Below are 27,718 nucleotides of genomic sequence, written 5' to 3'. Positions count from 1 at the left end.
ATAACATACATTGCTCGTTTTTATTTATGTTGTTCGCCGTGGTCGTCTCCTGTACCAAGCTATATAAAACCAAGCTGAAACAATGACTTCTTCACTGGGAATCGAATTTAAAACTCATTTGGGTAAAAACTAAGCTGCGGAGGTAGCTTGCGCTTCTGCAAAACGAAAAAATATTCGAATGAATCATTCGGAGTGAAAAAGAAATCTGGGAGTCGGGAAAGAAATCAAACGAAAGATTTGTTCCCAAAGTACAGAGATGTACTTTTACGGGTTTACGTAATGTTACGCTGGCAAAATGTATAATTTTATAATTCAAATTATATTTACAATTTAATTATATCGGTAATTTACGTTCCGAGATAATTATCACACGTGATTTATCGGTTTAAGTTAATTTTGCAAACGATTTTATAATTAATAATATTAAATTATATCCTTTGATAAGTACTGCTGTGAATTCAAACCTCAATTGAGCACAAATGCATATACGAACCTAACACTTGTACATACAGTATAGGCAGACATTTTGTTAAAAAAAATCAATCATTTATTCCAATAAGAACACCTAAAATGGCACTTTTCAACGTTAAATAAAATATAAAGATGATTCTAGTTGCACCTTTTGAAAGGTGTTTCGTGTGGAGAAGAATGAGCAAGAAACTCCACACTTACTCTTTTATAATAGAATTTACAATATTTGTATACATAAGGTAAATAGTTATAAAACTACTATACAGGTCTAATATTGTATTATACTGTTACTTTTAGTATACATGTTGCTCACATATTTACAAATATAACTGTAGATTATTATACACTAAAGAGTTATAAAAAAAAACAATAAAAACAGTGAATGAAATACAAAATGGACGTTTATCTGGCACACATCTTTGAGACGAATGATCAGGGAACAGACACAGAAGTATGAGGCCAGCCTCTTAATATTCATGGTGGTACACTGCAAATTTTGTGAGGCATAGTACAAACACTCAACACTGAAGCCAGGATAGCAATTACTATTGGGACTCACAGAGTGTGGTTTTTCCCTGAAATTGGATATTTGAGTATTCATTATAAATAGCGCCCATTATGCCTGAATAATGTAAGGGTATATAATTACCCCAAACCATCAATCAAGGTGTCACATCATTTTCTAATCATATCGAGTTTGAGAAAATCAATTCATAGAATTTGCTTGTTCGACAATATTGTGTTACCTATTGTACTGATATTGTAGGCTATGAGGTCCGTATATCACTGAACTATTTAAATTTGGGGCCTAATTTGCAATAATCATGTCTGAAAGTGGTTTTAGAGTTTATTTGAGGATTGACTTGAGACTGAATGAAGTTAAAGACTAAATAAAACAACATAAAATACTTTCTTTAGGCATTATAAACGCAAATATATGTGTAGCGTATCGTATATATTTAAATTTTGTGAAGAATAAACTAATTAACAAAGATAAAAATGGATTGTGATTTTTACAAGATAAAGATTATAGTAATCGACATTTCGACATATACTGATCATTTGAGCTGGTATAATAAATATTTTATTTCCATTATATGGACTAACGCTATAGCTTGCAATTTGCTATTGAGTGTAAAAGGAAAACGTAACTTTTCACAGATAAAACTATCTCCGCCCTTTTCCTAGCGTAAATTTAATCGTAATGTAATGATTTATTTATCTTTGGACATTAGCACAAAGAAAAAAAAACTTCGAAAATAACAATATTATTAGAATTAGGTCCAGTAAATAACTAAATATAAAGATGTCTCGCGATAGCAACATTATTGTGACATTTAGTGACTTATAAATCCACCTCCCAATTATAGTTACAAGGCAATTCATCACTTTATTAGGCCAAGTTCACACTTACCAAAAACAATAACAAATGTCATTTTGACGCTTTTAATCTTGGCTCGCGGTATCAGACCGCGAGAGCTGGCACGCCGGGAATCTGGGTCACATTCCACCTGTCCTGGAAACGAAAAAAAATGTTCTTAGATGTTTCAGGACGTTTTATTTCTCAGTATTTATTTATACAAATTATATTTTGTTTGGGAGTTCCAAAACTATGCTTGACTATTTATCGTATTGAACTGTTTTGTTATTCGCACTTGATATTTTTACGATAATATTTGGAAGGAATTTTCACTTCTGGAGTTATGTTATTAACTGTTTTTACAGTAACTAAGCAAAACATTCGAATATATAATATAATATGGCTGTCCTCAGAAGTGAAGTACCGTCTTTAGAAGATATAACACACTTGTAGTAATTTAAAACCAAAAAATGAGAGTTTGGGCCTGCGGTAGTGATCTTTTAGTAAATCTTTAGTTAACGCATGTTCACATCAAATGAACCCCACGGCCCAAGAGACTCTCTCTCTCTCTCCGAAGGGAACAAAATCGAAGTTGGAAGAACGACGTAAAAGACGCTTAAATTTCAGCCGAAACTTTAAAAAAAATTGAAAATTCTTGCTTGGTAAAGGAAAAAAAATTCACTGAAAAGTATCGGTCAATCTTTTCTAAAATCGACATATATATGTCGCAGTAAAGTAGTTAAAAAAATACATTATTAATCAGCACGCTGGCTAAACGCTTTCGATGTTGCTTTATTTCAATTAAAATGCTAACGACTTGATTGAATATCGAACTTTAATTGTCTGTCTAGAGATTCAATTAACTCTCTTATTTTACTACTTTACTGCGACATATATTCACCATACAAATTGAAAGTTATGAGACCAAATTTTACAATAGTGTAGAAAATAATGTATTCTCTTCAGTAATTAAAATCCCCTGTGTATAACAAGCTTAAGTGTCATTAGTGAGTTCCATCAGAAGATACCATTTCCGTCTTTCGTCCACGACACGTTGCTTCTGTCTCTATTTCTTGTTAAGCCCACATAATATCTCGAAAGATTAATGTATTAGAGAATGTTCTCTGCATTCTGTATTAATTTAATCGGGGAATATTTGTGTCTTGATAATAAACGAATATAAATGATGTATGAAAATTAAATCTAATGGGAAAAACGTGGAAGTTCCTGATGATGATGAAACGTGGAAGCTCTGTTACTTTACGTTTACTTTACGTTAAGTTTTACATATATACATAGCTGTAAATAAAACCATCATAATGAAAATAATTAAAATATCATATAATACATATGTTGAATAGCCGCAGATTGCGTCCGATTCTTTGATAAATTTTAGTCTCTATTAAGGAAATAAGTCTTGTTTCTGACGCAAAATCTGTGTTTTAAGACTCGCCGGTTTCTGAAATCTTTTGACTTAGAAAGTGTGAGGTTAGTTAAAAATCTATGTTTCTGATGCAAAATCTGTGTTTTAAGACTCGCCGGTTTCTGAAATCTTTTGACTTAGATAGTGTGAGGTTAGTTAAAAATCTATTGTTGCACTGTTAATAAATTATTATAAGTAATGTTATTACACTGTTACAAAGTATCTGACCGATAGACGTTAATTTCTTTTATAAAAGTTAAGTTTACTAATAATGTTAAGTATAATCCTTTTCGCAATGTGACGCCAAAGCAAAGACATAATGTATCTTGTAAGAATAGAAATGTATTTACAATAGTGGAGCATGCTCTCTTATAACATTGCTGTGCCTAACCATAGCCCTTATTGTAAAAAATATAACGTGTCCCCTGTAAAATATTAACATAAGGAATGCAATAAAGATTTGAGTTTGAGACTTCAAGGCTGGTAGATGCACGCTGAAACCACTAGACCAACATTGGTAATAGATATGTGATAATAAAAACAAAATATTTTTATTATACGCGGCTAAATTTTACGGAGATAATGATTGGCATCGATTTTAGGGAGCGATTTGTCAAAGATCAAGTTGCAAAGTCAAGTTGTTAATTACATTTGTCTGTTAACAAAAACTAGTTACTATTTTTTTTCAACAATGGTCTTCTTTTGTTGATGGTACCCACATAGGTTGGGACGTAGCGTTGCAAAGCCTGCTTCAATGGAGTATACACAAACATATAAACTGCCTGAGACTAAAGAGGCTTTCAAACTTTTGAAATTAAATAATTAGTTGACAATTACCCGATAAACAAGATTACGCATCAAAGTTTACACTAAGTAAGACACTGGTATGTCAAAAACGTAATGGATTTGACGTACCGAAGTCACACTTAGCGCTAAGTTTCAAGAACTTACCCTTAGTTTACATTACTACGTACTAAAACTTTACCGTTTAAAGAACATTATTTCTCAACAAATAAAATTGTTTACAAGAAATCTTTACTAGACTTATTATTATTTAGGAACGAAATGCACGTCGTCATGAGACAACGGTCCTTATTTCAGTCTTCTAGCCTCATTCTGATCTTTATGTCCTTGAAAATAGATTAAACACATCTTATGTCAAATGCACAGCTTCATACTTAATAAGCCTTTTCAATCTGCAAGCGACTTCAGCAAGATAAGCAAACGAGTGTTTAATTTTTTGTGAAGATAAGTTACAGTTAAAAGTTAGTCTACCACCACATTTGAAGGTGTTTGAGTGCATTGACTATTATTAGAAATAGGGCGATCTTTCATCGCTTGAGCCTAAAGACCAACTAATGACTGGTTTATGTACGCAAAATTCATCTTCAAAGTGAATTGGTAACGCGGTATATACATTAGCATGTGGAAATGAGTGAAAGATGATCTGTTTCGCTAATAAGAATAACTGTTGTCTAAGTGCTGTAATAATAATAATATATTCCAATTATATAACAGAGACCCATTTTAGTTGCGCATCTAGGTGAGGTGCCCATGTACAATAGAAGCCACACAACGCATTTGAAGTACTGTCTATGTGGAATACGAAACATGGAAGCACAGACATGGCAACGGCGAATTAATTGCAATAACTAATTATTTCCAAATGTTGTTTCCTTTTGTGAGTTGAGGTGAGGTGAGTGAAATGATACCCAGATGTTGACAGGTCACTGTGGATTGTTGTAGTATCTTAACAGGTTCAAAGTAAGCCAAAGTTCTTATAACAATGCAGCTGACACGTGTTTCATGTCCTGACCGATTTTCCAATGGATAAGACAGGTATAACACTGTGCAAGCGATGAGAATAAAAGTAACAGAGACGAAGTTAAAAGAAATAATGTTCAACAATTTGTTTAGAGCGTCTTGAAATGTAATACAATAATACAAAAAGTTGTTAAGAGATATAGAGAGAGAATAGCTAGTGTTTATTAATCTGGGTAATAAAACCATTTACTTAAGTTGTACATAAAAGTTATTTAATACCTCCGAAGACAACATAGTTGGGGAATTAGCTAGAAAATATATTAACAAAAAACAATTCGTTAAAAAATCACATACCATTTCTCATATTCTTCGATCTTCTAGAATTAACTGGTGGGGACATAACCACCGCTTTGCTCTTGGTCTAGATGGTGAGAACTATCACAGCGTAACAGGCTGCGATAGCTAACGCTGGCAGCACAAAAATCATGGCAGCCACCAAGGTGACCCAGACCTGCCACCGCTGTGGTGTGCCAAGGTCGATCCAGCACTGGAGTTGACCTGGAAATATTTAATACTTATTTGATTAAAGAATTTTTTTATAGTAGATACGAGGCATATCCAAACCACTACTTATTTGGATATTGTATGCATTTTTACAATAAACTCTCAAGCGAAATTAGAGAGAGCTTTTTATCAATTTGACGAATGTTTAAATGATCGTGTGAGAGTGCTTCAGTTCAAATAATATGTATGACTCGAAACTTTGTAATTTAAAAAATAGGCGAAGGGTTTCTTCCCAGTTCATCTTGCGCGCTCTAAGCCCATAACTTGAGAACTAGGTAACTGAAATAGAAATAATTAAATGTCTTTGAAATTCATACGTTCATAAGTGTACTTGTTTACTTATGATTAAAGTTATTTTGAGTTTATCACTAAGTAATCATCCAGAAAACCTTGATAAGAATATTCTAAAGGGTTTCATTTATCTATTTATAAAATTAGCTTAGCTTTCCGTCACTAACTAACAAAAATGGATGTTTATAAATTTATTTTTTTAAGTATCTTATACTGTCTTTGTATTGTATTTACTGTTATAAGTGAAGAAGAAGAGAAAACTTGTTAGCAATATCAAATAATCTACTTAGGTTATAAAATTAGGAAACATTTATTAAGAGAGCTACTCTCTTAATCAAAATATCCTTATTTTTAATAGAATAGTGGTTAATGTAATAATTATTAATGGTAATAAATTTTACGGTAATTAATAAATGAAAATGAAATATATTAGCACCGTCACAATTATGAAATGTCATCAATGTTTTTTAATTTTACATTTTACCTTATAGTAATTTTTTAAATTATTTAAACCTCAATTTGAACACAATACATATCAATAATCAATAAAACTAGAGAACACAATTGTTTTATTTTAGAATTGTAGTCATAATCTCTGTATATAACATGAATTAAATAGGTTATATACAACGATATGTAAGACTATTAACCGTCTTCATTAAATAATATTCTAATTTGAATTTGGAACTTCAACCACTGCTAATTACAAATCTTGATAATAAGATATTGGCAGATTGATCTCCGGTGAGGTACTTCAACCTTTTAGCCAGAGAAATCTCAGAGTTTATGAAAGATTATTAACATTCCTGAATGATGAACTTATATATTAATGGAATATCTTATCGAAATGTACATAAAATTAAAAACTAAATCCAAACTTTACTAACAGATTTGCTCGAAACGAACAAAGATCAAGAACAATGGGCGAATACAAGTTTCGTGATTGAAGAAAACTGACATTTTTGTGAAGGTGTTTTTGGAATCCAGTTCACTTTTAAAATTAACACAATGCTTTATGAAATTCCGAATTGAAACAAATGAATCGGGATGCTATGTAATATAGCTATATTTGTTTATATTATATATAATTTGTTTCAATTATTATTCCCTCTAAATATTAGCTTCAGAACACATTCAACAGAACTTCAATTGTTTTATCACCTTTAAAGAGCATCTATATCTTATTAGGTTCAAACGTTTATATTTTGTTTGGTTACTTTTATTCATAAAAACTGATCTAATTGCATCTTTTAACTGTACTCTTTCGTATTTTTCTTTGTGTTTGTGTCTTGCTGCATATGATTACGCTTTGATTAAAAGGGAAATATTCCAAGTACTTAGTATCAACGGTGCAAATGGACTGATTTATTTGTATACATATGATCTTTCCTACCATAATATTTACAAATGTTTCTTACCTTGCATTTCCTTTACTTCATATAGAATTAAGATGGGAATGGAGAAAATGATGCTGATGATCCAAGCTGCTGCGATAAGAGCACGCGCACGATTCCCTGAATAAAAAACACATTAATACTTTGTTTGGTTTATTGATTATAGGATTATTACTAGTTAATACAATTTAATTTTAATTTAACTGCCAGTGGCCGTGGCAGTTATAATTTATACAAATTATTACGCATTAATTACGACAATCTATAAACCAAAAAAAAATGGATGCGACCATTATTGTTCGAAACGTTGTAAGTCGTAAATATTATGAAAATTGTGTGTGTGTGGTAATGTTGCATTAGAGGTGCACTGCCACAGGGATCAATATTTTCATATTTGTTTCAAAATTTTCATTACATCACTTCAAATCGAATAGAATCGGCATTGCTTATATTCTTTATAGCCTATAGGCAACATTTAGTTTTATCCAATTAAATGTTAAGCTTTTTGTTAGTTTGATTTAATCCCCTTGTTTTAAACGATTACAAACAGTCGACAACTAGTTTCAAACAAACTGTCACGTTTACGACACTTTTACGTATTACCTATACATCATGTATAATTTTCAGTTTTTTAAAGAAAATAACACATTTTTTAATAATACATATCCTTGTATCATAATGAACTCAAAGTGAATCTTATGAGTTAATATTTAATGTATCGACCGCAGATTACACCACATCTCATCCTTTTAATTATTGTTAAAAAAAAAAAAAAAAAAAAAAAAGAAAGTATTTTATTGAATCACAAACATTAACATACATGTAAAATTGAGGTAGCCCCAGTAAGTTAAATAATACTTGTGATGGAGCAACCTCGCAACTTCCCTTAAATTATAGATTACAATGTTTGGACCAAAACAACTGAAATATGACTTGACAAACTTAGTTACAAAATATATTATTTTTCTATTTATTTATTTTTGAATTAAAAACTAACTAAATTAAACAAATAATAACGCACGGTCTTTGCGTGCGTGCGTGTGAGTGCGTGCATGTGTTTTTGTGTGTGTGTGTGTGTGTGTGTGTTTGTGTGTTTGTGTGTGTGTGTGTGTGTGTGTGTGCGTGCGTGCGTGTGTGTGTGTGTTTGTGTGTGTGTGTGTGTGTGTGTGTGTTTATCTGATTCTCGTCAAAATTAATTCTGTTTCTTCATATGTGATAGTTTTCAACCACCCAGTTACGGTATTCTTACAATTATATAATAACATCGGATATATATTTAATTTCTGATTCAGTTTATTGTAGATGTAGGCAGCCTGTGTAGTATATTGACGTTGAGCAAAAACTGTGTGCACGCGTGGGGCGTATGCTACAATATCTTTACGTCTCTTCTTTAGTTTACCTGGACTAAATGGTAGTGTTTTGTGCATACGTAGGGTGATATGCAAAATGTATAATTTTCTAACGCTCAATAAGCCACTATTTCTGTAAAGGTCATCGGTAGAGTATCTATATGGTTTGTAGTTCATTACTTTAATAAGGGCCCTTTGAGATCTCTCTAAATCTAAAAACTTAGTTTTAGTTGCTCCTCCCCATACGGGAATGCAGTATATTATAATAGATTGAGCCAGGGCTAGATAAACTTTATTAAGCAATGACGCGGGCATGACGTAGCGTAAGTTTTTAAATATCCAAATAAGTTTTCTAACCCGGGCCATAATTGTTTCGATGTGTAAGTGCCATGATAACCTTTGGTCCACTGTAACTCCAAGATATTTGGTAGAGTTGACACGTTCTATGGTCTGACAGCTACAATTCTGGGCAATCGGATCACCACACCTATGAATCCTAACTCCAAAGTCGTAACCCGGCTGAGATCTTTGATTCGCAGTAAAACATATAAAATTTGTTTTATTAACATTAAGTGAAAGTAAGTTGGTATTAAGCCAGCCAGCTACTTCAGCCAGACCTAGTTCAGCTGCGGATTTCACAGCCATCCAAGTCGCTCCCGTGTACACAATCGCGGTATCATCCGCGTATGAGTAGATCCGTCCGCCATTGCTCCGAATATTACAAAGGTCATTTATATATATCAGGAACAATGTCGGGCCAAGCACGCTTCCCTGCGGGACGCCATATTCCACGGTTTCTTCTTCACTTATCAAATTATTAATTTTAACTTGTTGTTTTCGACCTTGTAGATAACTTCTAAAAAGGGAGAGAGCTGTATCACGAATTCCTATGGCTTCCAGCCTGCGCAGAAGAATGGGAACGGAAACGGTATCAAATGCCTTTTTAAGGTCCAAGAATATTGTTACGCATTTAATACCTCTGTCTACATTATCAATTATGTCATTAGTAAGTGCAGTCACGGCATCTTGTGTAGACAGGCCCTTCCTAAATCCGTATTGTGTGTTGGATAAAATTTTGAGTTTATTTAAGTAATTGACCAGTCTATTGTTCAGTAACTTTTCTAATATTTTAGAGATACATGGCAGTACGGATATAGGACGGTAGTTATTGACGTCGTTCAGGTCCCCACTCTTATGCACAGGCGTAATCAACGATCTCTTAAATACGGCTGGAAATATTCCTGTTTTGAAGCAGGAATTAGCCAGCTGGCTAATGAGCGGGACAATAAAGTCTCTGGCCATTTTCAAAAACTTTGTGGGTATACCATCCCAACCAGGTGCGCTCCCAGAATCGAGACCCATGAGTATAGCATCCACCTCACGAGGACTAGTCTCAAGAAGAACAAACGAAGACACCCGAGAACAAATGTCTGTAGTTGTTGGGTTACCGAAGTTAAGTAAAATGTCCTCAGCTAAAGTTGACCCTATTTTAACAAAGAATTGGTTGATACGGTTTAGTGAGTCAAGCGGATTCGGAGTAATATTCAGTAGACATGTATTTGAGGATTTGGGGGTTTTAAATTGAGTTACTTCATTAATTTTTATCCAAAGCTGTTTAGGATTTTTAACTGAGTTAGCTATTTGAGTTTTATGAAATTGTCGTTTAAGTTTTTTAATTAAGTTTGAACAGAAGTTACGAAAGCGTCTAAATGTTATTTTTAAGATTACGTTAAAAGGATTTTTCTTTAGTTTAAGTTGCATTTTATTGCGAAGTTTAATACAGCGTAGGGCTCCTAGTGATATCCAAGGTTTAAGAATTCGCTTGCTATTAGAGATTGTCTTAGTTTTAGTGTTACAAAGTAATATGGTTTTTATTTCATGGATAAATTTATTAGCCAAGGTCTCCGGATCATTGTAAATATTGAAAAATGACATGTCTGAGTTAAATAAGTCTTTACACGCGTTTTCAAAGTCAATAGAAGTTGAATACCTATGGCAGTTTCTAGTTACAGTTTTTTGTGCTAGGTTTAATACTACCATGGCATGGTCCGTGATAGTTGTAGTCAAGACAGCCACAAAAGCAGAGCTCTTAAGTTTATCGAATTTCAGAAAAACATGGTCGAGGCAGTTCGACTCTCTAGTAGGTAGACAGTGCCCGGGAAGCAGCCCATGTCCTGCCAGCATGTTTAAATAATTTAATCTATTGTGACGCTGTTGTAAGGATTCAGACTCTCTACCTATTAGGTTGATGTTTATATCCCCAGTTATTATAATATTTTTAGGTGTAGTAATAGTATCGAGATAACTATTTAGGGAAGTTATGAAATTATCTGCACAGGCGTGTGATGGGGAACGATATATACCTATAATAACGTATTCGGCGATAATTAGCTGTATAGCCGAGGCGTGCGAGAGTGAAACTTCTGTTACCCGACAGAGATGGTTGTTTTTTATGTATGCTACAACGCCATCATTTTGATTGAGCTGATTTGTAGTATGATATGAAGAGTAATTACGGAGGAGTGGTAAGCGTTTACTATTATTTAGTCTGCACTCTGTAAGGATCATTACATCCACATCATGATTCATTTGCTGTAAATTTACCTGAAGGTCGTCAAAATTACTGTAAATACTTCTAATATTTTGTGTCAAGACAGTGAAATTATTTTGCTCAACGTAGTTACTAAATTCTTCGATGTCAATTATTTTTGAGTTACTAATTTCTGTATTATCTAGTTCCCATAAGGTGTTTAAATGATTATCCATATTCAGTTACGCGTGCAGAATGGCGTAGCTTGCCCTTTACTCTATTGAATAATTGCATGTAAGTACCGTTGCAGGATAACGATGTTTTGAGAGTACATATAGTGCTATTGAGACAGTTAAACTTATTGTGTAAGAGTGTGTATGATTTTGTGTATGTGTGTTTAAGTGTGTATGTATGTCCGTAAAAAAGGGATTTTACACTGAATAATACTTTTAGATACCGTAGATTACAACTTTTTGAACTACTGTTACTTGGTTTATCAAAACAATGTAGGTTAATTATAAATGCTAAAACTTTAAGTATGAATAGACTAATAATTATTTTCTTAATACTAATACATGCACAAAAAATAAGCGATAAGAATAGTAAGAAATAAAAAGAAGTTTCACAGTATAGTCACGTTTCCTGTAGCAAAAGGTGTACCTGGGCTTCGCTGTTAATGAGGATAACCCGAGAATTTTCATCTTTCTTGACGAAGACTCGGCCATGTTTAGTCCAGCAGAATTTGTACTCTTTTGATTTTGTAAGGTCTCGGGCCAGGAAAAATAGTCGGGCTCCTTTTGATGTTAACTGTTCCGATATAAAGACAGGGGTTTCTTCATTTTTGGTAAATCCGAGATGTTTAGCCTGTATCTTTGTTTTATTTTTAATATTGTAGCTCTTGACTTTCAGAAGTAAATCCATTTTAAGAATCGATGAGGCTAGTTCGACAATTATGGGGGTGTTATTTACCCCAGACTTTCTACTCTGGATTCTGTAAATATCTTTTATGTCTTGCTGGCTCATATTAAAATTTACAGATTTTGAGAGACACAATACCATATTAATTAAGTCGTCTCTATTTTCGTTTCCGTTCTTTGGCACATTTTTAATTTCAATACATGTCTTCCGAGTTGTCCTTTGCAGATCCTCTATTTTATCTTCTAGGATATTAATATACTCCCTATCTTTCTTAGTCTGTACCTCTAGTGATTCTATCTTCTTCTGAAACTCTTCTTGTTGAGCAAACAAACGCGTGATTGATGTTTCTATGTTACTGTTAGTTAATTGCATTTCCTTGAGATTGTTATTAATTTCTCTAAGTTCTTGTTGCTGAGTCTTCGTAAATGACGCGAACAATTCTTTCATGTATAATTTAAATTGAGAAAAATCCGAAGGTTCAGCGGGTGAAGTATGCATTTCCTGTTCTCTTTCTACTCTGCACCTTTTATTGACCCTACTATTTCGCATGGAATTAAAATTCGGTGGTGTACTTTCAATACCTGCTTCATTTATGTTACTGTCAGATAACGACTTATTTAACTGTGTTGCGGACATTGTACCAGGGAATAATGCACAGCAAAGTAACCACTAATGCGTATCTTACAACGGGCCAATTAGTCACAAGGTAATTAGCGAAAGGGGTGTCGCTATTTAGGTAATTATCCAGTGGCGCTTGTGAAAGGTGGAGCTTAGCGGTGAGTGGTCGCCTTCAAGGTCACGTATGACCAATAGTTAATAATTAGGTGTGTTACCCGTACTTCTTGTTCGCTGCGCAGGCGCTGGTTTGTTGTCGCCGATCTCAGGTACCAGGGTGGCAGGATCGTTTCTCTGTCTACGTAGTCTTCACACGTTGGGTATCTTCACACGCCGGTTACCTCTTGTGATTTTATGCGCTCCTATTTTCTTCTTTGAATTTAGTGTTACCAAATTTATAATTTAATATTTAAATAAACTTTTACAAGGGGTCCACTACACGTCTACACCTATCGGCGGTCCGGGGGAAACAATACATTTTCATATTTTGTAACGTAAATAAATATACAGTTCATTTGGCATAACAATCAAAAACTGTTTAGAATAGGCAAAATGTGACAGAATATTTATATTATCTTTAAATATAATTAGTGTCTGCTCCACAGTGTCCGGATAAGTTCCAAATAAACTATTTATTACTTATTGGTAGGATAAACACTATTGTTGCGTTTCATGACTGTCAGATGGCGCTATTCGTCATGCGAAGTTTCTTATTCGGAACTTTTATCTTCCGAATAATTTATGTGTTGCATAGCTATTTGGTACTTTATCCATACATTGTGAAACAGATCCTTAGTGAAATTTATTTAGCATGAGTGATAACTTATTCACAAGCACCGCCCAAACTTTTTTTGTATTGGGGAAAAGTTCACATTAACTAAAACGCCGAATTATAAATATTAGTATATTCCTGTAATACTCACAACTTCCCGAGAAATTCATTGGGTTGGTGATAGCATCGCACCGATCTATACTTAACGCAACAAGTACATATGTTGATGCATACATGACCACTGCCTGAAAAGAAGGTGATTATAAGAAATATTATCTTAATGTCATTCATTAAAAATATTTAAACTATCAATCCTACTTCAAAATAATGTTTAATGTTTAAAGAACTTTTTTTTAGGATTTAATTTTTTTAGAATTTTGTTTACATGAGACAGTTAGATCAGTCAGGAAGACTATTAGAAATGATCACGGAACAAATTCAGAAATCTGTGACAGTCCTAAAATGATTGTTTAACCGAAAAATATTCTCAGGCACTTCAGAGTTAACCGCTCTATGCTGTAACTACTCAACTTAACTATAAAAAACTCGGTACAAGATAAATTCAACGAAAATCTTCCCAATATAGGTAAAAAAGGTAAAAAAAATTATAAAATGTGGAGCACACTGTTATTTTTAATAGAACTATCTTTTCGAAGCATCTTCGAGAAAGCTCTCTGGTATATAGTAAACGAGCTTTCGCATTAAAAGAGATTTAAGGGGCACTTATTATCTTAAACCTTGGAACGAATCTTTTAAAATGCACTGAAAAATAAGTGTCATGGACAGCTGTTCGTAGGAGTTCAAGTTGCGCACGAATTTATTACTTCTTTAAAGAGATCCATTAAGAACATACAAAGCTGTATATTTCGCCCAAAATATCTTAAATGAAAATTACAGTATCACAAGGTGATGTTTTGTTTGGTGAATACATTAGTAGCGAGGAGAGACTCGGTGAAATGTCAGTTTTTTGTATGTCCAATTACAATTGTAGACGCAAAGGAGATTGATATAACTCTGTCTGAATTTATTTACATTAAATATCGATGACTACCTACAACACATCATAAGCCATTTTATTGTATACTGTTTACTAAGCAACGTCTTTATTTTGTGTGAATTAAGTAACATTTGTGGGGGGGTTGTAAAAATGGGAGAGGCCTTTGCCAGTGGGCACAAAGAATTAGTTATCATAAACAACAGATTGATTCTGATATAAGGCTATAAATTAAAAAAATAACATTTAATTTCCGTTCGCAGTGCAATTTAGCTGACCGCCTTAACCTCTGAGTTGGCTGAAATATAAAGATTTTTTGCATATTTCAGCCAAGTAACATACAAGCATAATTATGCATTATCTTCCTCAATAGCAATAATATGTTATTGATGTAAAAGTTTTCGAGTTTATTCAGTTTATACACGAATACTTCAATAAATGGATTTATACAAAATCTTGAGCCAGGCTAGGTCACCAGCAATCCATTCCCCAATCCAAGACGCCAGCAAATAAGTTAATTAAGTGTCTCCAAGGACCTTTGGGTCACGCACTTCACTTAATTTAGTCCCATAGGCTTACGAAGCCAAGAATTTAAGGCTCATCTAAGTTTTCCATAATAAACAAAACTATGTTAATGGCAGCTACAACACAATAAACTAACGGTATTTTAATCCTATTAAACATATAAACTAAACATATTTTGTCTCGTGTCTTTTCAAAATGACTACAGCGTGATAAAAAAATATTTTGACGTGACATGTATAATTTATTTGTGTATATGTATAAATAAACTATTATCTTCTTTCCATTCCCCAATGTTTACGCTATGGATTCTAAAACAATTGAATGATGAACTTCCTTTAAAATTTTACAAAATAGAATACCTTTAATCAAGATACAGGCTGCTCCTTAGCATAATATATTGGCCAGCGCCAATTAACACCACAGCACACACGTAATACACACGTAAAACGTACCATGTTCTTTAATAGAACAAAAAAATATTATCTCTCATTCCTATGTCTTTATTTTTATTTTGTTTGTTTTAGTGTGTGTGTTTATTAAATAATAAATGTTAAATACATTCAACATCAGGAGGTATGAAGTCATATAGATCTTATAAAACGACTTTTATAGTACATATTATCTAACAATTTTAAAATTCAACAGAAATCTGTTCTTATTTGCGATAAGAATAATGTTCTCTGACGGCTCTGTACATCGATAGAAAACAACGCCCATGGCCAGAAACTATAGTGATGTATTTGCTACGGCGCCTAATAAATGTAGTCCGGTCAGTTATTCGATTAATAAACCAACATAAAAAACAAGTTGAATTATTTATAAAGGCTAAATAATTTCAAATGTTAATCATACCAAGATTTAGATTGTATTAATGAGTAAAATAAATTTTAAAAAATATGTTGTCAAAAAAAGCGTTACTCTATTCATAAACGTACCTGTAAAAATTTCACGAATTTGCACATAAACTCTCCAGCCAGCCAAGCGATTGTTATCTTCTGTAGTATATCCACGAACACATATAACAGGCCAACCATCAGATCTGTGAACGTAAATAATATTTTAATTATTAAATTTTAAGGTTAGTTTTTAGGTATATTAGATTTTTTTTACTATATAGAGATGTATTTACCCATTAACATTTCTTATATAGATATTTTGAAATATTTTTATATATATATATATATATATGTACTATATTAAATAATAAACTAATATGTCATTTACATTTAAAGCTAATATCTAAATCGATTTAGTTAGACAATTCGACGAATGTATTTCAAATTATTCATAAACTTTATGGAAACATGATTTTGATAGATTATAATCATAATAGTTTGAAGGTTGAAAACATTGAATGTTACAATCCGCGAAACACAAAAAACAGAACTATTTATACATTTTCGTGAATTCGATTGTTTATATTGGCTAAAATAAATTTATTAAGGCCGGAGTAAACCACTATCTTATTCTACGAAAGAAATATTCTTGAAATTCAATCTAGTTTTTTACTGTGAGTTTATTTGAACTATGTATTCTGAATTCTGCGGAATTATATGCAAAGTGCAGTGAAGTTTCAATTCCGGGAATATGTTGAAGAAATTGGCAATTCCAAAAATCTACAACGTATGTCGGTCCCAGAATATAAATGACCAAAGACATATAATATATTATATATTCATCAATATTTAATCAGTTGCATCCACGCGTGAATTGTTATTATCTATCAGTGTGAAGTTTACAATTTTTTTATAGCCTTATATCAGAGTCAATATATACATTATAGCCATTGTTTTTGTTGTCTATGATAACTGTTTATGTGTGCCTACTAGCAAAGGCCTCCCCCATTTAAGGCACATTTGGGGGGTTGTAGTCTAATTCCCCACGGGGATCAGCTGGGTTGGGGAATGCAGAAAAGTTTACAATGCAAGAATTAAATTAACAGAAATAAACAACAATTTAAAGAGAATCATGATAATCAAGATTAGGTTATAAACGTATTGTCTATATCAGGAAATATTAAAAATTTATTATGAACCAGCCTTTATATGAAAAATCTGAAAACTTTTTACTATCAATTTACGATCACCATACTTAATCGTTGTTTCTATGTAATAGAGGCTATAATCGTCTGTCTTGATATTTGTCTACTTTAGATTTTTGACACGTCTTTCAGTCGGTGAAGGGGTCGTTGATGGATGTATTGAAGCGATGAGATCTCTTCAAAGAGAAAATGGTCAAAGTGTTTGTTTCATGAATATCATTATTTTTAAGTGCTGTTTTGAAACTATGTTTCCGCATAGCAAGGAAACGTTTTAAACGTGAGCGTTTTATTTGTTTATGAAAATTTTATTAAAATTGTATCTTACGTATAAATGCGGAAAATAAATGGCTCAAATCTAATAGAGTTTCCTGGAACTTTAGTTTTGTTTCCTTTAGAATAGAGACTTTTGAGCCGAGCAGGCTTCAAGTTCACAGGTGTTAATTAAACATTATCGCAATACAGCGACTAAATACTGCCAGCACTGCCTATATGGACCAATTTTTTTAAATTTGTTTTAATTTTCTATTTATCTATTAATATCACATGTTCCCGAAGTGGTTTTAATTATATGCTACACGACTTATTGACAAACAAGATGGCGGATGATTATGATCAGCTGTTTCATTATTTTTCTATATAAGATTAGTTGATTATTGATTATTTTGTAATGTGAAATAATTAACAAAATCGATTCAATTGAAATAAATAGTCATATTTCCTAGTTAATTGACACTTAACTAAGAAATATGATACTTATTATATAGGTAGTTTTAAATTAATAACTAATAATTATTCGTATTTCAAACACATGGCTTCTACATTAACGTTATTCCGTTTTAGTTCCAATTCACTGCATTAAGCCCTTAACTTTTAAGCTCATAAATGCTTTTAAAACAATTTCAGTAAAATTTAGGATAACGTTCTTAAAGCTTCACCACGTTCAAAAGCTTTTAAAATTTCAATTTTTTGTTTAGATAGAGCAATCGAGTGTTTCATAATGTCATTTTGAGTTAATCAACTTTGATTTAGGTATTTTTTTCATTAAAAATAAAATGTTATTAAAAATTAATATCAAACATTTAAATTAAATATTTCACACAACACTTCCATAACTTTGGAAATAATTTACCAGAGACAAACAAGACAAGCCAGACGAAAAGTATTTACCTGACGCGAGGGAATCGTAAATTTCTGAGCAATTTCAAATCTTCCTCATTCGTTATATGAAACGTAATTCATCTTAGACGAGTGGACATTTCAAAGTGCAAATATGTTTTACTTTGACTCCTTAATAGAATATTTTATTTATACATATTTAAGATTTGAGCTTCGTGGTTACGTGTGCAATTACGATTGTTGTGTTGAAATAGCTCATTATTTTGACGTACAGAAACCACAAAACGAGCATCTAGAAGTCTTCCAAGAAGATGGGGTGGGGTTGTTTTGACTTTGTATTAGACTTTCCAAAAAACTTTATGTAATTTCTAAAGAAAATATTTCTGTGTCTATTGAATTTATTTAAGAATGTTAGGCGTTCAAACAAATTTTGTAACGCTTACAACCCACTGTATGAACCATATGATAAATTAAATAACATCATCAAATATTTTTTTATTTTTTCGGCAGTTTTTTTTGCTTTTTTTATGATACGGCATACAAAAATACATACAACCCATAATTTTCACTCCTCTACAATTAACCCCTATTTTTTATTTGTTAATTAAAAGCTAATTACATGAACTCTGAGGTGCAAATAGAGAAAAATTCACAGAACAACCTAAAAAGTTTTCATTCCAGAAAATCGTCTCTGGGGTAGCATAGCCAAATGTTCCACCTTGGTATGTTCCAACATGGAACATTTTGTACTTTAACGGATTTTATGTACTAAAAAGATAGGCTAGGCATTAAGGAGAAACGAAGTTTGCGGGGCATAAAATTAACTAAATACGTTGTATTCACATTTCTAAAAACCTTTTTAGCAGTGGTAATGGTAGTGACAACAATTTCAAATATTTGTATGAATTTATCTGGAGTAGTAAAAATTAGATTACGTAAATAAGATTCTCATTGCATTCATATGCTTTATACATAAATCTCACCTCGGAATAAAATGAATAGGTTAATTAATGGTTTGCGCTTAGTCTTATTATATAAAGACACAAATATAATGAGAATAATGCATAAAACATCCATCTACTACCAAATATTCTACTAATTAAAAAAGTTTCGTTTATTAATTAAGGTGAAAAGCCCGATTAACCTTTAGGGTTTTGTTTAATTTTGGTTTATAATTTGCAAACTATTTTAAAACTTGTGAATATCAAGCGAAAATCTGGGCAAATGAGCTAAAATTGTTAATTCAATGTTCTCATGGATATAAAATGAAACAATGGAGTGTAGTTTGATTGTGATTAGTCAGGGAGGCGTCGCGTGTTTAGAGGGACTTTCTCTATGAAGAAGGCCGATAAGTAGTCGGTCATATCTAAAACGGATACGCATTCAGATGAAGGCATTATAGTCTAAGATCCGGGATTAGAAAAATATACCCTCATCTGTTATTTACATAAAGCTGATTTCAATATCATGAACTTATAAAAACAACCTCTGCCATCATAAGCCTGCTGCAATTAATAGTAATTAATTAATTAACAACTAATTTATTTTTAATTTTTACTTTCTCATGTTAGTTACATGTAGTAAGTTACGCCGTTTTTTATTGTACTTAGATTTTTTAATTTGCGAGTGATAATTAAGTTCCTTTTAATCAAAAAAAATTAAAGATGACATTCTATTCTTTTAAAGATTTACTACCTGGAAAAAGTATGCAGTGATGCCAACTAAAGAATTAAATAAAGTTATTAAAGAAAATTCTATTTATTGTTCCTGTTTTAAATATATATATTATTTTTGTATTAAGTCACTTGAGTGAGTAAATATTAAGATTTACCTTTTTGTAGGCAAAAGATAAAAACACGTAGCATTTTATTTTTATTGCCCTAAAATGAGTCAAATTTGTCCCTTTTTCGGTGGATATTTTTATAGTGACACTTATGAAATGTCAGAATTCTACGGAATGAAAAATCAGAGTACAGGTTACAAAGCCGCGTGTCTTTGATTTGACAATATAATTTAGTTTGATGTAACTTTATTTTATATTCTTTCCCATCTGATTTCGGATATTACTATAATGGATGATGGCGTCACTTCATCGAGTTTTACAAAGTTAGGCAGGTTTAAGGAATAAGCATTTTAAGATTTTAAGACGAACGAAAAATTCTGGTTTTAATAAAATCGTTTCGAAACACAGTCGCTGGTACAAATAAACGTGCTTTGCTTATTCTTGGTATATGGAATGGAAGCGTCAAACTGACATAAACATGGTTATCAATTTATCATAGACAAGTTTCTAGTTCTATCGAATTAATAGTAACTGTTAAGATAGAAAAATGTAGTGGAATAAATAAATAAATAAAATAAAATGTTATTGTTTTGAAGATATACTTCTTTTAGTGCGATGGAGAAAATTGATGAAACGATGATTACGATGCGCGCGCACCTAAATAACCTAAATTCGACATCGTAAAGTTAGGTCTAGGTCGCATGGAAATCGATAACTATGTTCAAGTTGTATATTCTAGTATTTTTATATTTACAACACATGTTTCGTAACAGTACAATTAAACAGTGTGAATAAATAAATATTATTTTGGTGTTTAATCAATTTAATATACGAAGGTGATAGTATTTACTAATAATTTATTTATTTAAACAAAATCTTTTCGAATTATTTGAATATTTATCGTTAATCAGTACTTACAGTTATTTTTTTTCCATACGCCAAAGAAGTATAACTTCTAACGCGTGTACATAAGTATACACTCTTTTTTTTCTATTTTCTTAAGATTATCAACGAAATGAGCATATGCATGCATGCGGCATATGGCATAACGGGGGATAGTTATACCAAGATAATAAAGAGTATATAAGTAAGAAAATATGACATTATTCGTAGCTTACTCTAACCATAGCTATTCCTAGTATTAGGTTTGTATAAGTAAGTTTTTATTTGTACGACTTGTATGTTTTATTTATATTTTACGTAAGTGTAAAGATGAAGAATTATGAACTTTAAAGCATTGAAATCAAGAAATATTGAGCCACGGAGGTGGACTAAGGATTAAAACTAAATGCGCTTCCCTGTGAGAAAGTAATAACCATTTGTTATGTGACTTTTAATCCTAAAATGAAATTTGACTCTTGGTGTAAGAGGATTATTGATTTTGAAAATTGACATTCGGATTGCAACTTAAATGAGAAAACTCTTCGTTCTCGGAAGAGTAGAAAGAGAGACTGGCAATTATACTGAAATACTAGTTTTTATTACCACCTAGAGGGAAAATAGTTGATTTACAAGACGTTTTTGACTAATAAAATAGACTGTCAGTTTGACAGTTTGTGTTAGTTGAATAATATTATAAATATTAATATATATAAATTACGCATTACTAAACCGATTGCATATATATAATTCTACTGTACGTATATATGTCACTGAACTCCTCTTAAACGACTAAACCGAATTGAATGGTTTTTTTGTATGTGTTTGAGTAGAGCCCTGAATGGTTTAGATGCACGAATTAGCCCGGCAGATGGCGCTGTAGTCGGAACTTTCATACTTTGTTTATTATCCTAATCACTTGAAATATCATGCAGGACAACATTTGTCGGCTCTGCTAGTTTTATATATATTAAAACTTTTCGGTTAATAATATATGTAAAGAGTTCAAGGCCAGTTTTACCATCGTACCGTTCCACAAATGAGCGATTTTTAAAGCAGTTTTTGCCGCGCACCACACCTTTGTCGAACCAGCTTACTACTGAAGTATTTCCGAATCAACTCGACTAGGACTCAGGATCCTTCAAGAAAAGAGCGTACGAATTCTCAAAAGGACGGACAACTCATTTGCGCCCTCTGACATTGAGAGTGACCATGGGCGGTGTTATAATTTAACATCAGCGAGTCTGCCCGTTTGCCCCCTGATATATAAAAATTTGTGCAATTCACACATGGTAGAAGTGAAACCTTCAAAAACAAATATAAATTAATCATTTTCCACTATCTAAATGTGTGTGTTCTTTATAAAACAGTATATTTTAATTATACATTTTAATTTATAAGTTTAATATAAATCTTTAATTTGACAAAAACTAAAACAACGAAAGTTTGAAATTCGATCAAAAAAAAAGCGGCAGTAAATAGAGGCTGTATAATGCCTCCTATCTCATTTTCTCCCACGTTAAATCATATGATGAATTGATGTTTCTGTCTCTCTTTACCGCTGCATCCGGTTTGAAATCACGACGATTCGAAAGAAGTTTATCTATCTCATTTTCTCCCACGTTAAATCATATGAATTAATGTTTCTGTCTCTTTTTACTGTCGCTTTTTCGTTGCATCCGGTTTGAAATCACAACGATTCTAAAGAAGTTTCACTTCAAAAAACTATTGTGTATAGAGATGGCTGCTATGACTTCAGATCATTATTATTTAACTTACCAGCAATCGCAAGTTGCATTATAAAGAAATTCATGCGACTTTTCCTCGCATTTGTACAGAGGAGAGCGGCTATCACTGATGCGTTTAGGAGAACTATCAACACGAAGAGCAGCCACATCACCGGAAACTGAATATACTGTAAACAAATAGTATTATTAATTATGTTACTGAAATCGATTATACAAGGTGTCTGAGAAAAGTTTACATTTAATTGGTCGATTTAAAAAAAAGTAAGTCGGGTGTCAAAAAAGTATTTATTCATTATTAAAGTACACATTTTGAGAATTTTTTTTTTTAAATAATACCGTCCTAATGTAGGCCTTCGCGTTCTCAGCACTCATTTATTCGAACAATAAAATTACTTTTGACGGCTCGGCAAGTGGACTCTGTGATGACTGCCATTTAGGCTTATTGGCGTAGACTTCAGATTTAAGATAACCCCATAAAAAAGCCATAGAGGTTTGGAGAACAATTTGCCAGATAAAATTTCACGAACTCGTGGCAGAGTTTGGACTTTCGTTTAATTGTTGGTCGTGTGTGACGTCCAGTTGGAACCATGTTTTTTAGTTAAAGCTAGTTTTTAAGTTCAGGCACCAAGAAGCGTGATTTGATGCATTCACGCAGTAAGCTAAATAAATGTAAACTTTCTTTTGAGACACCTGTTATATTAAATATAACTTTGATAATGATAACGTCAATACGATAAGGCATTCTCTTCAGGTTCTAATAAACCTCTGATCACTGAAGTATTTCCGAACCAATTCTACTTAGGGTCCTTCAAGAAAAGAGCGTACCAATTCTTAAAAGGCCGGCAACGCACTCGCGAGCCCTCTGGCATTGAGAGTGTCCATGTGCGGCGGTATCAGTTAACATCAGGTGAGCCTCTTGCCCGATTGCCCCCTGTTCTATAAAAAAAAAAACAAAAGATTTTTTGCGCAACCAATTTCACCCCGATACGATAGGATCAAATCTTTGAAAACAATTGTATTTTGATTATACGCCTCGATTTATTTGTACATTACTATTTGTAAGAGATTTATTTCTTGATGGTATGAAAAAACTATATTATACATATGTTAAAAATACTGCGAAAGTTCAGATTTACCACTGACACACATTTCTAGGTCAATAACCTTTATTGAATGTCGTATCAAAAATAGCAATTGTACCAGACTGCTAATTTTAACTCCGTACTATGAGATTAATTATACGGCTCACTACAGAATTTTACGATTACATTTTTGTTAAATAAGATTTTTATTTTTTAACAAAATTTTCACAATTAATCTTATTAACGTCTTACGTTCACACGTACATATTAAGTTTAATTTTAAATTTCTGCGAAAAGCGAAAAATACTTTAAATTTCATTTTTAAAGAGTAGTAAAGGGTAATATAAAAATTAACAGTGATATATATTACAATATTTTTAAACATTTTGTTGGGCAAAGTTTTTATTTAAATAAATATTGGGACATATTTATTGTAGTGTGAACCAATTCGGTGCGGTGAATACCAAACACTTAATTTTTTAACCTTTCATTTATCAAATCAAAAAATGTACTTTGTACCATAGATATATGCTATAGATATATGTATACTATGCGCTGTAGATAGGGGCCACATTATATTCTTCTAGACACTTAGAACTTGTTGATGTATTTTTTACTACCCAAGAACTCTAAAATAGGACAAAAGAACACACGACCGGAAACATCTTATAATTCAATAAAGAGCCATCTTAAAACATTGTTGTTTACGCCGCGATAAATTTCATTTTATTGACAAGTGAGCGTGGCGTGAGTGCGTGCCAAAAACGCTATAACGTCAACATTATTGTATTTGACCATTCGTACGTGATACTCTAGCGCATTTATTGTGTAGGAAGCGGTACATCAAACGATTGTTCAGCTTGCAGTCGAATACACATCCGTTTTGGCAATAACTCAAATCGGTACGATATATGTAGTTTGAAAAAGGAATATGTGCAAAATATATGCAAACTTTTTTGAAAAGTCTGCTTTTTTTTTAACTTTTTTTTATAGAACAGGGGACTAACGATCAGGAATGCAGCTGATGTTAAGTGATACCCATGGACACTCTCAATACCAGAGGCCTCGTGAGTGCGTTGCCGGCCTTTTAAGACTTGGTGCGTTCTTTTCTTGAAGGATCCTAAGTCGAATTGGTTCGGAAATACTTCAGTGGGTAGCTGGTTCCACAAAGTCGGCTTCCGGATACTGGCTGTATAGACACGTAAAAAAATATACGCAGAATTTACTCTCTTCTAAATGGTAGTCTGTGTTAACTGTTTATATGAAAATTCTAAATTGATTCATAACACGACGTGTTCTGTGTAGGACTGCTCCCGTTTCCGGGAACTAAGAATTGTTAAGCAGTAGAAATGTAAAGCCCGCAGTTGTGGAAAATTAAATATCACTGAATAAAATCTCATATCTATTAAATAATTCTTATCTGTCCATGACGACAACGGTCCATTACACGATTAAACCTTTCAGCTTTTATTATACTAATCTACCTCAACGTGTGGGCGCAATTTACTTTATGTGATTGTATATTTCAGTGTATGAGTGCTACTTCCATACGCGTGGTCCATATATGAAGTAAATAAAAGAGATAATGTAAAGCTTATGAACTTAGACGATATCAGACAGTCAAGAGTAAAGTTGGTTTCAGAAGTTTTTGAAGTATTCTACGGACTAATATCAGCTGAACTCCACTTTAACGTACGCACACTTTGCAGAAATAGCAAGCAGAGATATTCTCAAACCAATACGACATAGGGGAGATTATTAAAAATCGTACCAATGACTTTGAGACTGGCACCCGTAAGCCGGTAAGCAGGTAACATTGACCTGATATACATGGTACGTAATCACTTAATTTATAGTGACATGGGTCGTTTGGCCAAAAAATCCAGTAGTGACATCAATGATACAAGAGACATGCGCTGTTCACAGCGTCTATATGCCATAACATAGGTATTAGGTCCATACATATAAATTTGACGTTTTGTCGTACTAGCTAATTTTATTAATGAAATTGAATTACAAATTATTTTTTACAGCTGTCTACTCGTACATTTGTTTTATGAAAACCTTGATTCATTTCATTTTCCCGTTTAAATTTTTTTCTTTGCGTCACTCTACATAAAGAAAATGATTATCGCGTAGTTTACAAGTACCACAGTGGTACCAGTGCTGCAATATTATTGTTCTGGAAATTTCGACCTGCAGGTCTTGTGGATGGCCGGAGACCAAAGTTAATTACGAAGAGTTGAAGACTACTGCGTATTCATTGCAAACTACGTCCGAGTTGGTAATAATCAATATACAAGAACATTTAGAAAAATTCTACTTTTTATTCCTCCTATACAAAACGCCAATTTCATATGTCATCTAATATTTGACGTTGAATCGCCGACGGTACGTTTATGATAGTCTAGATGTCCCTTAGGATAATAATCTTTATGAGGTCTGGTTTAAAATGAATTGGGTCAAAATAATTCAGCAATCGCATTGTTTCTTTAATAAAACATGGCTTGCTTACATCATAGAAAAAGAACATGTTCAAGTCGGTAGCATTCTGGGTAAGATTGCTGTGTCCTGGGAAGAGAGTGGTGGCTAATGACCGGGCGGTCGTCACCTCCATTTCTTCGAAAAGCTCCGGATCCATTTTCTGAAACAAATATAGATAGATCTTAAACAACATATGTAATGATTTGTTTTGTGGACAAAAACGGGCCTACCACAGTCCATAGTGACAATTAAGACATAGTGACATCCCTCTAGTATTGAGATACCGGCAAACTTCTTGAGCATTAAACAAGGGAGTGGGGGAATGTTTGCGTATCATATCACAGCATGGGACAAAACTGATTTACCAATCACGCGATCGACACGTCTATCTCCCGCCGCCTAGTGATACCGAAAAATCGCTTCTGCACAGGCAAGGACATTTGATCAAGATCTTTGCCGGTATCTGTATCACTTAACATCAGATGAGCTTCCAGCCCCTGTGTCCCATGTTTTATAGAAAAATAGTTTTTTTATCGTGTTATTCAATACTTATTGAAGCAACCTACGGAATTTGTTATAAATGGCGTATATTTAAAGTATTTTAATTTGTCCCAGCCTTTTTTTATTCATGTGTCTTTAGTTACCTTTACTTTTAGGTTTGTTGCGTGGATATTATGTTTACCTGAAGTATTGTTCTCATGTAAGTGGCATTTTGCCTTCTTTAAGAAAATCAAGTCTTTAAACCTATATATATATATATATATATAAATATCCGAGGAATAAATAAAATCAAACGCTATTACTAATAAATATAGCTATAATAACAAGACAAATCTGTATATTTTAATAGACCAATCATGAACTACTTGCGTGGACAGGTTCTCTCTATTCTATCTATCAAATTTTTATAGCGAATAACTTTCGTATCAGGCTATATTTTTGATGGAACGGAAATCGAAGTACACAGTCACTTCCCTTAAGGAGGGTCGAACGCAAACAATATTATGATTTTAATCTTAATTAAATTTTTCTAACCACACTCAGTGGGGTGACGATAAGATCGCGATCAATAAATTTTCATCATAGACTGTGCTTTTGTAAGGATATACTCGTATAGTAAGCATGGTAATGTGATTAAGGTTAAGATTTATTTACGATGAAGTATAAAATATATTTTATACTATATATATATATTATATATATATATACAGATGGCGACTCTCAGCTACGAGGTCTCAGGATCGATTCTCAACTTGACCATGTACTTTATTTCCATGTGTGCAATTAACAAATATTCGAACGATCAAGGAAAACATAGTTAGAAAACTGACTTACTGAAAAAGTCGACGGCGTTAGTAGGCACAGGAGGCTGATCACCCGTGAGGAACCGGGTACAACACTAGTCTGGAACGTTGGAAGTTAAAAAGGAAGACATTACCGTTGAAGCAAAACTTATTTCCAGTTCATGAATACTTAATTTTAAAAGTTTGCTATTCATAAGACAGTTCATAAGAAAATATATGATAATCGCAAACGGGGTGAAATAAGCGAAAAGGAATTATTTCCTTACTTAAATTATATGTAATGTCTAAAGTAGAACGAAGAACTTTTCAAC

The 27,718-nt window shown here is 32.6% G+C and overlaps 1 protein-coding gene across 1 annotated transcript in view; it reads right to left on the bottom strand.

Moving 5' to 3' along the window:
* LOC110991959 (cardioacceleratory peptide receptor) overlaps positions 1 to 27,718 on the bottom strand; it is a 67,033-nt gene that overhangs the window by 4,889 nt on the left and 34,426 nt on the right. The window contains 7 exon segments of the mRNA XM_022257562.2: positions 1,886 to 1,987; positions 5,373 to 5,576; positions 7,292 to 7,387; positions 13,603 to 13,696; positions 15,906 to 16,009; positions 22,569 to 22,704; positions 26,135 to 26,263. Of these exon segments, the coding sequence (XP_022113254.2) occupies positions 1,886 to 1,987; positions 5,373 to 5,576; positions 7,292 to 7,387; positions 13,603 to 13,696; positions 15,906 to 16,009; positions 22,569 to 22,704; positions 26,135 to 26,260 (862 nt within the window). The 5' untranslated portion in view covers positions 26,261 to 26,263.

Source organism: Pieris rapae, chromosome 16 (genome assembly GCF_905147795.1).
Source record: "Pieris rapae chromosome 16, ilPieRapa1.1, whole genome shotgun sequence".
NCBI lineage: Eukaryota > Metazoa > Arthropoda > Insecta > Lepidoptera > Pieridae > Pieris > Pieris rapae.
This window is presented reverse-complemented; position numbering and strand designations above follow the sequence as displayed.